The sequence below is a fragment of the Pezoporus wallicus genome, unplaced genomic scaffold, assembly GCF_028554395.1.
Source record: "Pezoporus wallicus isolate ANWC-B61680 ecotype Strahan unplaced genomic scaffold, APGP_CSIRO_Pwel_v1 contig_6787, whole genome shotgun sequence".
In the NCBI taxonomy this organism is placed as follows: Eukaryota; Metazoa; Chordata; class Aves; order Psittaciformes; family Psittacidae; genus Pezoporus; species Pezoporus wallicus.
In genome coordinates this window covers 686117-699722 of record NW_026636951.1, presented here as the reverse complement: position 1 = coordinate 699722, position 13606 = coordinate 686117, and the positions used below count along the sequence as shown (strand labels likewise).

At 44.8% G+C, this 13606-nt stretch overlaps 1 protein-coding gene across 1 annotated transcript; it reads right to left on the bottom strand.

The window, feature by feature from the left end:
* Positions 1–7641: 7641 nt before the first annotated feature.
* On the bottom strand, positions 7642–9590 carry VENTX (VENT homeobox). The gene is made up of 3 exons (XM_057402239.1): positions 9049–9590; positions 8633–8871; positions 7642–8149 (listed from the first exon to the last, which is right to left on the bottom strand). The coding sequence occupies exons 1-3, from the start codon at positions 9284–9286 to the stop codon at positions 7796–7798; spliced, it is 831 nt and encodes a 276-aa protein (XP_057258222.1). The 5' UTR covers positions 9287–9590; the 3' UTR covers positions 7642–7795.
* Positions 9591–13606: the final 4016 nt, after the last annotated feature.

Genomic DNA, 13606 nt, shown 5'->3' with positions numbered 1-13606 from the left:
TGTACATGTCCACTACATTTCTCTAGCTTACTATTTACATTCAAAATTTTGGTCTTTTTTTTGGATTCCCTGTGCTCATAGAAAGTGCTAATAATCAGTGGAAGATGGGATGTTTCATCACAGGACCTGCAGATTGTTAGTTGCTAACTAGAAACACTCGACAATTACCCTTTAAATTGCAATTGCTCTCATGTGATGGTCGCTTATGGCATTGTAATCACTCCATCAAAGCCTTTTGAATGGGGCTTTGCCTCAAGCCATGTCCTCTATCTTAGGCAAATCATCATAATAATACTCTGTGCATGAACATTAACATTTAAAAATATAATTCACTTTAAGCATATGTTTTCTTGTGTTTAGCACCTTCATACCCATTGACACTCCCTCTTTAGTTTTGAGCTCCTCTCTTTAATTTTGTTCTAACATTACAGGGTCGAGATGCCTGTCTGGCAAAAATAAAGTTTGTTGTTGTGAATTAGGACAACCCACTCCCACAAAGAAAAAAAGAAAAAAACAAAACCAAAAACCAACCCACAACCCCAAGCAAACGCACACAAAATACCCAAACCACAAAAATTTAAATATCAACTGAAGTAAACAGAAGGATCTTCCAGAAAAAAGCAGTGACAAATAGTATTAAAAGCCTTTAAAAACAAAACGCGTATTGACTTTCTAACATAGGAGAACACTACACACCTTTTATAGTGCAGTCACACACCAGCACAAGAAAAGTTTAGTCATTATGTCATCTACTTCTTACAATAAATGGACCAGTACTTAAAACATGGGCAGCCACCAGAGCTACTTTAACTTTCTGTCTGCACATGGTTTTCTGCTAACAGTTGCACCAACACAAAAATGTTGTTGTCAGTACATTTTATTTTACCCAAGAAGCAGCAGAAGCCCTTAATGGTATGTCTGTGTTTTTTGCAATTATAGATCAAAACTACTAGCACTGGTTTTAAAGTATTGTGTTAATGCAAAAATATCCTCAACAGAAAAAATTCTCAGAGTAATTCTGACTCAGATCTATGCAAGTTTTTATCACCAGCAGATACAGCAAAGGTGATTCCCCAGCAGCACCACCTTTTAAAAAGAAACTTGATTTTCAAAAAGAGCTGAGTAATGTGGAAATTCCTACTCCTAGGCTCCAAGGTACAATTTCAAAGGCAAACTATTTCAGAGGATATAAAGAGAAATTCTAGAAGAATTTCTCAGGTGATTCAGTTCCACGAAAAGAAAAAAAAAAAAAAGGAGAAGGAGAAGGAAGTCTCACCAGGCTAACCATAGCATAAGCCTGAAAGACTACTCTCTTGCAAACATTTTATATTAGCTTCCTGTGTCTTTTGAAATTAAGGCTTTTCTCCTAAAAGTTATAAAATGGATTATTGCAATCTAGTTGGATAATAGCATGATAAATAACTGAAGGATTTAAAGCCAAACACACAAACCCACAAGCTGCATTATCACCAAACTAGAAATTTAAAAACTGACAACTGCAAATCCTTTTGTTGCTTAAAAATACGGTGTTCATTTTAATAGATGAACAAATAACAAATGAAAACCTAGAAACAGTAACGTAACAAAGAAAGATGTCTTGCTCATCCTTCTGATTAGATGTTACTTGTAACACTGAATCTATTTCGACAATTCACATCAGAAATTGTCTATAACTTTATCATTTACCCAGAACAAACTTTGTTCTTTCTGGAACTAATTTTCTGGTATACAGGACTAGAAACCAAGCTAACTAAAACATATATGTAATGGTCCATTTCAGACGAATTGTCCTGAATACTGAATTATTTCCCAGTAATTGTTCCCGAATGTTACAAGACAGGGTTCAAGACCTTTAAAATCGATTTCATCTGATAAACGCAGGAAAAAAAATCCCTGCAGGTTTCTCTATGGGGTTTGGTTTGGGATTTTTTGGGGGTAGGGGTCCTTGTGGGTTTATTTCCATTAAAAAAAAAAAAAAAAAGGCGAAAAAAAGAAGCTGTAACTTCTAACTTGCATCTTAATTGTTTGTAAAAGCTGTAGATTGATGATCGTGGAATTAGAAGCACCTACAGACAATGCCACTATTAACCCTTTTGGTCTATTCACATAAGATTTTCAATAGACATTTATCATTGTATTTATAGGAGAAAATAATTTTCCTGCCAGAGAAAATGTAGAAAACCCTACAAGAAAAAGAGCTAGAAGGGTAGCGTTATCTGACTTTTGCCATCTCTCGACAAATACATCACCGTTCATAAAAGGTGACTTGAAGTTCTTTGAAGTCTAAGAATTAACATGTTGTCACAAACACGTTCAGCTCTGCATGAAATCTAGTTCATTATCTGCGACTGTATAAACTCAGGCAGTAGTGACTGTTTACCGAAACAACCTGTAAATGTGTTAGCCTGTGTTTGCGAAGGATAAGGACTGTGCCATCCCAGGCCCACTTCAGGCCGTAAAAGTGGGTCTTTTCTCGCCCTTATCTGAATCATCCTTGAACAGACTGCCTCTGAACAGAGTTTACACTCCTTTTCTTTGATCTACTTTATAAGAACATCAGAACTGTTTACTTTGAAATGCACACATTTCTTTATTGGGGTGTAGAGAAAGGAGATAGTGTTTTAAGACTTGAACAGTTATTTTCTCAGTGTTTCTGATTCTGATCAATAGCCTGAAATATAAGTGCATATTACTTAATCTCATTCTTAAATAAATTAATAAGAATTAACTTATTCTACTACCTTTTAGATAAGTCAAAACTTTGCACCCTACTTTCTACGAATGATCTAACAAATTGCAGATTAACACTACTGTGATCTGGTTTCAAACCTTCTCTCCTGAAGTACTTCGTTAAGTTTCTGATACTGCATAACCTGAATTCAACAGCGGTAGCTCCTGCTTCGAAAGAATATAAAGAGTCCTAATTGCAGCACTCTGCCTCATGGACAGCAGTGAAAAAATATTTAACTTTGCATTTCCAAGTAATTACTAATTCAAACAACATCTACACACCTTGACTTTGTAAAGAGTGGTCTGTTACACATAGACGTATTGGGAAGATACTACAATCAATGTTTTTTCCACAATTTTACCTGTTTACAAGCTCGAGAACTACCTGTTCTTACCTTAAGTCACTCCTTTGCCGGTAGAAAGGCAACAGGATTATTCCAAACTTTGCATCAAACAAGCAAAAGGGGCTCCAGCTTTGGGTTTAAATCTCATAAAAGGGGCCTCCCTCTATCCTTTGTTACCAGTACCGTCCCAATCCTTGTCCTTCATACCGGGAGATAAAGATAGAAAATCACGGCGTGATTCGAGAGTCGAGGCCAGCTTGGGCAGCATGAAAAGCACTGGCCATGATGCAATTACCAGCAGCTACGTGGTCAAGGGACTACTCAGCTGAACTTGGCGCCAGGTCAGGTAGCCTTGAGTTCTGCTAACTGCTGCGTTCAGAGATTAGGCGGATGCAACAATCACCTGAAAGGGGAGATTAAAGCACCTCTCAATGAAGTCCTTTGTCCTCTGTCTCATTTGATGCTTTGCGGCCTTTTCAAAAAACACGTCGCGGAAGGTGCTTTAAATGTTTGTCCCTAGAGCCGGGGCAGCCTCAGTGAGCTGGGACCGGCAGCAGCGGGGGAGATGGAGAAGGGGCCTTTCTCGGTGGAGTGGCTGGCCCAGAGCAGCCGCGGCGGAGCCCGGCCCACAGTCGCAGGTCCCTGCTCCCCGGCAGGGGACATCGGCGGCCGAGAGAACTCGGCCAACCGCGGTGAGTCGCGCTGCGGGACGGTTGGTGGCGGCCGTTGAGCTAACTAACGGTGGCGGCTCGTGATGCCGTCGGAGGACAGCAGCCGCACGTGCGGCAGCTGCCTACGTCATCCCCTCCCCACTAGCCCCGTCGTCCTGACGCCCGATAGTGTCCCCGCAGCCGCGAGCCGGGACCGCAGCAGCCCCGGGCGCGAAGGGGAGGCCGGCTCAGGGACCGGGCGGCCCCGCACCAAGTTCTCGGCAGCGCAGCTGCAGGAGCTGGAGCGGAGCTTCCGCGAGCAGCGCTACATCGGAGCCAGCGAGAAGAGGCGGCTGGCCGCCGTGCTGAACCTCTCCCAGAGCCAGGTGAGCTCCCCTCTGCCTCCGCCCCAGAGCACACGGGCCCAGAACCCCTTCTGAAAGCTGCGGGAAAGGAAAGGCGCCTCGGCCCTTGCTTGCCTTGGCGGGCACCTCATTGACCTCGGGGGGGACGGAGACAGTGACGGCTCCCGCAGGTGCGGGAGGCCAGGCCGCTGGCCAGCTCTACCCCTCTGGCAGAGAACCAGCTCGATCGAGCTTACACCCCTGCTTGAGCTCTGTGTCCACTGTGTGCACGTTTTGTGTTAAGCCCGAGACAATACACAAATGAACAGTGAATACTTAAAGTATAATTTTAAGTAAAAACTTAAAAAAAAAAAAAATAAAACCTCATCAGAGGTAAAAAACCCACTGTGCCAGCCTTGAGTTACAGTCCTGATCCAACTGAGTAATTGGCTTGCCATGTGTCACCAAATTTGTCACAGCTTGATTCCTCCTTATGCCGAGACAATTGCGCTACTGAATATAGATCAGTGTTATTAGCCCTGACTCTTATAACTGTTAATATATTCTGTCACTCTGATAGTCTGATTTCAGGATGTATTACTACATGGAAAAGGAACAAATGGCTTGTTTTCCAATTTTAACTTTTTTTTTCCCCTCAGATCAAAACCTGGTTCCAGAATCGTCGTATGAAGTTTAAACGTCAGACTCAAGATGCCAGAGTGGAAGCTCTTTTCTCAGGCTTGTTTTTGCCATATCATTGTTACCCAGATCTTGCTACATTCAACTGTTCTCATGGGACAGATGTCAACATCTCTTCTACCTCTCCAGTTTCCCTTCACCCAGCTATGCCAAGCCCTGCCTTGCTACCTTCTGTTGCAGCTCAGTCTCTTCATCCGGTTTTGCCAAGTCTGGCTTTACTATTGCCTTCCAGTCCAGGATTATCTTGTTACTCCTCTGCAATTCCAGCCATGACTCTAACTGATGACCATAAAAGACTGAGGTTCCAGCCATACCTTCCTTCCTGTTAAAAATGCCAAAGATTACCTGTAGTCTAAATCAGAACTACCAAATATCTCTAAGAATAATCATTTAACTTATTTTGTTATATTAAATAGCTTGTTGATTCAATTAAATGTTTTAATCAAATGTTGGGGTTTATGTTAAAGGAGAAAGCATTTGTACTAGAGAAGTGGAGGACTTGAAACTTTGTTTTATTCCTACAGGCTCCACTATGCTGCATTGAAACTTCTATGTAAATTTTCCTATCCAAAAGGAATTCTATATAAATATTCTATATAATATTCTATATTATATATATTATATTCTGTATAATAAAGTCTATATAAATATTCCTATCCTATAATCATGTGGGGAGCTCCACAGAAAAAATGGTGTACTGTTTACACTTCAGTTTACATACTGACCGTGTAATAGGAAAGTGTTAAAAACCTTGGCCATTCAACTTGTGTGGTGTCTTAGAGAACAACTTGTAAACTACAGCAAATAAATTGAAATTAAAATGCTACCAAAGGTGGCATCCCTAAGAACAAAACTGAACAAGTTTTATTCCAGAGTTCTCTTTTATGTATATTCTCAAAACTATAGTTGTCTCCCATGTTTGTCCATTTATGCATTCAAAGAGAAGCGAGGTTAAGGAATTAATTGGCAAGAACGTATTTTGATGCCAATGTCAACCATATGTATAATTTAAATTGCTGATGAAAACACTGGAGTTGTTCACGATTTCAGGTCTTGAAACGTTCAAAATGAGATTGTTTTGATTTTATTTCTAAAGCTTCAGCTGTAGCTTGACAGCCTCACTAGTTTTAAACTGCAACATTCCATTAGGACTGTTCCTAAAATTCCCAAAGCAAGTTTTATGAAAAATAGCGAAGTTAAGCCTTCAGGGAATAATGAGAAACAAGAGATCTTTCATCAATATAAAACAACTGCAGCAGGTGTGATTACATCTTCCCTGCACCCCACCATCGTAATCTGTTTATCAGGTGATGGTTAGACTACTTTGCAATTGTCAGAAAAAAAGAAGACAACTCACACAGTACAACAAAAAAAGTTGATAAGCAGGGCCTACAACAGCCTTGTGCCTTTCCATTAACTGTTATGGAGCTAAAGAGGACAAAGCTGAAATAGTAGACATCAGGAATATTGAGATGCACAAGGGGACATGAACAAGTTTCATCCAAATTTCTGCCTCCTGTGTCTCATCTCCTGTCTGGTTATAACCTCTGATGAAAAGCAAATCCCTGAACATGCCATGGCGAGGTTTTCTCTGAACCCACTCTCAAGCACTCCAACCTTTCCTATCCAGGGGGAGGGTAAGAGACACCTGAAGGGATTTTCCACACCACAGCCCCTCAGTGCCACACTAAGACAGCACCCCTCCAAGATGCAGCTGGGCTGCTGAAGGGACATGTTCATTTCTCAGCCCTCTGAACAGACTGTAAGATGTAGGGAAGAGGCACCTCACTTCCCCCAGCAACCAGCAAGTTTTCTTCCAACATGTCAGCTTGGATCCTCTTGGTGTTAAGACTGTACCTGGTTTGCAGCAGCAGCAGCAGAGAAAATTCTCCTTACCACTTTCAAGCTGTCCTTTCACAAGTGAGAAGCCCATAGGCTGTTAAATCAAAACTCTTAATGGCTCCCTGGTTTGGAGAGTGAAGAAGGAAAGTTTAGACTACAATGCAGCAATCAATCAACTTAGTTTCTAATGCATTTAAGGAGACCTGGGGTGAAATAAAGAAACTTTATTAAAGTGTAATAGATTAAAAGAAATAAGTGCTAAGCAAAGTCTTTCAAGAGAGGAGTGAAAACAGATCCCAAGAAGAACAAAAATCTAACAGATTTCAGGATTCTCAAAACACAAATTTGAACAAGTCACTTTAAATGTTTTTTGCAAAGGGTTCAATTTACTTAAAATGAAATAATTTTTAAAAATGCAGTTATCAGCAGTTATCATGGGCAGTGGTGAAAAATCCCATTAAACAATACGGCTATGAACCAATACAATTGAGCTTTAATACAAAGCGATGCATTGATTAATATCCAGAAAAGAAACTCACCAGCAGTTTATCCTTCCTTTTGGAGGATGCACTCAGCCAAAAGCACAGTGTGATGCAACTATTAAGTTCCAGATTCCCAAACACACTCAACAGACAGACTACACCTCAGTGTCCTGGGTTCAGCTGTGGTCTTAAACCGCAACACTCAGCATGAGCATAGGAAAGTCAGGTAAGATGTATTAAAACATATAAATCCTTCTCCGTTACTCAAACTGAAGTTCAGGTGACCATGGTCATTTACACTGTAGGAGTGCAGCCTATATAAAGTTGACACATATAACTGTTCAGATTTTATTTATATGCAATGAAAACCATTCTTTTAACATGTCTATCCAGACTAAACTTAATAACTTTGCCCTTCACCATGGGAAATTTTGCAAAAGCACTTTCTGCTGTTGCTTTTCACCATCCAGTTCCCTGGACTACCAATACTTATAATATTAGTACCCTGTCAAATAAAAAAAAAATAAGAGTGACATCACATCCGATAGATTTTAATATCATTTAGTACAAATATAAAATTATTTATTTTCACATTTAACTTAAAATAATAAACGTATTCTTCCAAATCAGACATGAGGTTCCGAGCACACTATACATCACAGCATACAACACTTTTCTCCTTTGCCTGCCCCTTTTCATTTTCACTATAATGCATATACAGGGTGACATTGTTCGTCCATTTTGTTCTGAATAACCGGATGGAAGGAAGGATGAGGAAGAAAGTGTCGATGGTAGTAGGGCAGCTCATTTCCCATGTAGGTACTTTGCGATGCATTATATCTGGGAAAGGAGAAGCCGAACTGCACAGCAGGCACAGGGGCAAAAGGCAAGAGTCTCTGGTGCTGAGCAGCAAAAGGGTAGAGGAACCCATCCTGGAACAGAGCCGGGGAGGTGCCCGGGGGAAAGCTGTAGAGTGGAGCAGGAGCCACGAGGCTGTGCTGGTTGTCCTGTATCTGCCTCTTCAGCTTCATCCTCCTGTTCTGAAACCAGGTCTTGATCTGAGCAACGATAAGAGCAGGGCGGGGGGTGAAGGAGACAAATCAGGGACTTTGCTTAAAAACAACATGCACACTATGAACGATTGTAGCTCAGCTGCTTCTGCCATTTTTTTTTTTTTTCTACTTTAGCTGACAAAGGTGGACTTTCGCCCTAGTTGAAAGAGGGCAGAGGATCTGGGGGCTGTAGAAAGGAAGAGTGACTGTGTTCAGCAAGTTTAGCTTAATCACTCTGAGTCTTTAAGACCATATACAAGGTTGCACAGACAGCTGCACATAGAGGACAAGCAGTTTATCTTACTAAGAAAGGAACCCCGATGCCTTCCCTTTAGAAAGTGTCCCCAAAGTCCAGACTGTTAACTCGTTAATACCCGGCCCACAGGCCCTGATAAATCCAGCTGAAGACAGCTACGTCTGTTCAGCGCCAGGAAGGCCGAAGCAAGACTGACGAGCCCGAAATAAGAACCCGCTTCCCCTGGAACCCACCTGTATCTCCGAGAGTTGCAAGGCAGCCGCTAGCTTCCTCCGCTCCGAGGCCCCCAGGTACTTCTGGCGCTGGAAGGTCTTCTCCAACCGGCAGACCTGGTCTGAGGTGAAGGCGGTCCGCACCCGCCGCTGCCGCCCGCGGCTCTCCCCCTCAGCCGCCGCAGCGGCATGCTCCCCTCCCGCGCTCTCGCTCTCGTAGCCCGAGGACTCGTCGGCGCTCAGCCAGCCGCTGTAGGGAGCTGCAAACGAGGAAGAAAGGGGCAGCGGTGAGGCCTTTACCCCGGCTGGGGAGAGTGCCTCCGCCTCCCTTCGTCTGACAAGCCGTTGCACCGACGGGAGCCAGGGTCCCGTGTGCCGTCCTCTCCACCCCACCCCCGCCACACCCCGCTTCTTCCTCCCTGTCCGTTCTCACCCACCTGGCTCCAACGGGCAAGGGTCGGTAGGCTCTCGGGGACTGTCTCGGCCGGGCTCGGCTGCGCAGGGCTTGCTGTCCTCCGGATGGCTCGGCTGCGGCCCACCCCGTCGGGGCTCGGCTCTGACCACGAGTGGGGTACTGCCGAGGGAAGTGGGAGGACGTGGAGGAGGTGCGCAGCAGATGTGAGGCCTGACCCCTTGGGGTTTGGTCCCAGCAGAAGGGAGTTGGGCCTGACTCATGGTGAGAGGCGCTAGGGGACCTGCGAGCTCGGCGCGCTCATATATGTGCGCTCCGGTCCCGGGCGGGCTCGTTTGCAAGTGTGAACGCACATCAAAGTGGGAATCGAGCAGAGATAACAGCTGCCAGCATGGAGGAAAGTTCACACGTCTGGCAAAAGGCTCCAGCCCCTGGCTCCAGCGTGTCTGCGGGGCCGGGGAGACCCCCTTGAAGTGCAAACCTGCCCCTCTCCCCCGGAGGGCTCGGCACGGGCAAGCCCAGTCGCGCAAACGACGTTTAAAGATGCCGACGGTGCCTGTAACAGCTCCGTTTTGCCCACTTCCTTTTCGACCATGGGATCCCGTATTACGCAGTACCTAAAACCAGGCCCGAGACGGGCAGGACGAACCCGTTCCGTCAGAGACGGGGCGAGGCCAGGGCAGTGGTAAAGGAGAGGGGTAAGGTAGCTCCGCCAGGGCCTGCCAGACCCGGGCATTGCACCTCGGGGGAGCTGCGTTCCTGGGAAAAGCGGTGGGGGGCCGCTATCAGAAAGTCCCTATCCCCCAGGCTGAGGCCTCACTCCCGGGGACCGCGGCCGGGTTAGGAGGGTTGGTAGAGCTGCGGGACCTCTCAGCTTGAACTTGGCGCCGTCTGTCTAGCCAGAAAACGCAAGCGATCTCCCGAAGAGCTCAGCGATCAAAGTCTGTGTGAGCACCGAAGCTCACACTTCATCAGCTTCAAACTATCCAAACCCACACGTCGCTTCCCGAGAAGGATGGTGTTCTGGTAATGCAGGGAGGACACACCCTCCCTCACCCCACCCGCCCCCCGCAAAGCCGGGGGAATGTCGGGGGAAGGCCTGATGGGGAAAGGGGCATCCCGGCCTCTCAGCTTGTCGCCGAGCCCTTCTTGTGTCCGACTTCTACCCGGCTTTTAGCCACCCCATAGAAAAAGTCCGCATAGACCACAACCCGTCTGGCAGCAGCGATACTGTGATAACACACTCTTCCTAAAGATCAGGGGAAGTGACTGCCATTGCTGTAACTGAGTAAAAGCACAGGTAGGATCTCAATTTCCACCGAACTCCTAAGGGTTCCCGCTGAGATGCACAACTAAAAGGAGTGGGCGTCATTCAGCTGGGCCTAACAGGGCAGGAGCTTGTTTCTTTCTAAGAGCACAGCAATAACCTAGATTCTCAAAGTAGATGCGAGTTTTATTTTTGTAATAAACAATGTCAACCACGTTAACCAATCCAACTCCCCCCAGAACTGCTCGGATCTTCAATAGATCAGGGGAGAAAATTGTATTCGTGGTATCCATTTTAATTGTTTCAAGTGTTCCCGTAAATCCAGGGCTGCGGGAATGGACAGTGCATTATTGACAACCCTCCCACCCTCGAAGACCCTACTGTTTATCCCACCTCTGGTCCCAGGGAGCGATAAAGCCCAGGTACTAAGAGCAATGCAAATGCCTTACCAAGCCCACCGAGCCGAGGAGCTGGGTTCTTCCTGGAGCTTTGCTTGTGATAACAGCCCCTAAGGGCAGGGATGCATCAGGCTGCGCTTGCCCCTATACTGCTCTTTGGGGTGCTGGGCACAGCCACTAAAGGAGCTTCACTTGGTGCTAGCACAAGCCTGTAATTTTGTCTGATAGGCACAAGTCAGTGCAAATTCCCAAGCAGATGAACACTGAGCTGGACACCAGACTCCCTCCCTGGCTTGAAACACATACCTGTGAGTGGCACTTACCCAGGCAAAACCGCCATAATGGGAGCATTTCCTAGATGCAGTTCAGTCAATAAGGGATAGGTCACATGCTACTCCCCAAAAGAGCTGAGGGCTTGCATATTCATTTTAATAGCTTCTGGATGTAGTAACTATTCCTAAACTGTTCCACCTGTGCATGGTACCTTTTGTTCTGGAACAAATGCACCACTGTACTCACTGTCTCCATCTTATTTCAGAACAGCAATTTCTTGAATAACTCCATGTGAGGACAAATCGAAGCAGAGAAACTAAGACTCCACCATATATAAACTTATGCACAGTGAGCTGTCCCTTGCAGTGCATCATATACTGTCTGCAGATCCTAGTTCCCTTCTAAAACTAAATTTGGAGGTAGTACCTGACCACCACCATGATTCAGAAACTCTTAAACTGAGCGCATGCGTATCTAGCAAGCAGGATGCCCCTCCATCAGTACTCCAGCAGATGAAATCTATGCCAAGCCAGGCAGTCCTGAGTCCCCTGTGCCCTACAGTCCCCCGACCCAGACACACAGTGATGCCAAGGAACCATCTAGGGAGAGACACTTAAACCCTACTGCCAAAATTAAACCAGGCTTGAGATGACCATTCAGTGCTGTGCCCGAAGAGACCAGTATGCACATTAACATTTATACATTATGTGTCTGAGAGAAGGAAACTGTCAGTACACCTGAAAAGCTGCATAGCAGCTAACATTTCCCTTAGACTAAGGATGCAGGGAAGCAGCTGACCTGTCCCACTGTCTTTTTTAAGTAGAATCCAACATTAACTGCTTTTTGAATAAGATGTTTATACCCAACCCTCAGAATACCCCTCATCCCCAGATGAAATCTGTGGGTGTGCATCTGTGCACCACAAAACCCTGGAACAGATGGGGAAGGGATGGGAGGTGTTATGTGGCTGTTGTAGCTCCCAGCAGAAAGAAGTGTCAGCTTGAGAAACTTGAAAACTTTGATGACTCTGGGTAGACAAAGGCTCTGCAACCGAGTTAAAACCTCACAGAAATACAGTGCTTATAGGTGACAAAATTTGCTTCCATTCAATCATTTTGTATTACTTGAAGCTTTTGTAACATTCGATTGATTTTTTTTAATTTTTTTTTATAATGGGTGTGCAAGTTTTTAGGGAAGAATGTAGAATTGTGTGTACCCAGAACGTGGGGATTCTGTATTGTCTCAGAATGTACATTTTCTTACACAATTTGCATTAGGAACATAGTGGCCCTGTTTCTCCAAATCATAGATCAAAATACTTACTGTTCTGCATTTGCATATAGGCCTTACAACCAGAAGAAATATGCTTGCTTCAAGAAATTTACTAATAACTTATGTGCGTTTGTAACTCAGTAACCCTGAAAGTTTGTAACTTGTAACCCTGAAATTTAGTTGCAGTGATTAATGCTAGGATGTGAAAATTACACCTAAGACCATTAGAACAAAGTGCTCTTTCTATGTGAACTCTACAAGACCTCTAGGGGCAAATGATAGATTTATCTCCCTGGTGCACCACTGGAATATTTCTTTGGGGGCTTTGTGCACACACACAAAATATAAGCCCATAAGAGCAGCCAGGACTGTAGCAGTTCTACATGCATGGGTTTGTTGCTGGGGAGAATGCTCACCCTGCTATCTAGGCTGCAGTGTTTCCTACACCAGTTATTAGAAGCTCACCATTTATTAGCAGCTAAAGTGCTTGTACTCCCCAAGAACTCTGTTGGTGTGCCAAGTCTTTCAACATACCATCACACCTAGTTGACAGCATAAGTAAAAATAGCCACAAACAGGAAAACGTAAGAGTTATCCTTCTCAAAAAAAAAGTTATTTCAGGCATAATCGGGCAAATCTTCACATTCCAACTTTCCTTCTAGGAGCCATGTCTGAAAATAGTCCATAAAAAAAAAATATATATATATATGTACTGAGCAAACTATCATAGCATTTATCATAGATGAAGAGCTGATGTACCAAATCACCATCAACAGACCAGGGACCTGTTGGGCTACCAAGGTTTTTGGCTCCAGCATAGGCAGATCTCATTTGTTTTTTTCTGAAAAAAAACCCAACCCACCTAACAACAACAAACCCCAGTTATTCCAGAGTCTACTTGACAAAACTGGAGATGAGCATGCAGTAAGCACAAATGCATTGCCACCCCACCCCTCCGGAGGGAAACCCAACAAGCCCCCTGTTTAGCTGCACAAATAGGCAGGAGGAGGGAATCTGGGGCAGCGCAGCAGCCCTTTGGAGGTAAGTAAGCTGATTTACTAAAAGGGAGGAGGTTAACACAGGTAAAACATTGTGCCCTGCTCCTGCCGAGGCCTTAGGAAACCCCAGGCCATAGGCAGTGGCATGGCCCGAACTGGGCCCCCGGAGCGGCCTGCCGCGGCCTGTGGGACAATCGGTGGCTTGTTTGTACCCTCCACTGCTACCCTTTGGAAATGCTAACTAGGTTATTCAGCGCCTCTTTAGATGTCCTGATAGGTGCTATTAGATAGTCAATTAGGCATCAACGAGATCGATTGTTTCGGAATAGCCTCTGCTCTGTTTGAAGTACCGGTGAGCACTAACAGTGTCATCAC

Coding starts and splice junctions, on each gene's coding strand:
- VENTX (XM_057402239.1), bottom strand. CDS start 9,286: ATGAGTCAGGCCCAACTCCCTTCTGCTGGGACCAAACCCCAAGGGGTC. Junction 8,872..9,048: donor CCCTTGCCCGTTGGAGCCAG/GTGGGTGAGAAC, acceptor CCTCGTTTGCAG/CTCCCTACAGCGGCTGGCTG. Junction 8,150..8,632: donor TGCAACTCTCGGAGATACAG/GTGGGTTCCAGG, acceptor ATCGTTGCTCAG/ATCAAGACCTGGTTTCAGAA.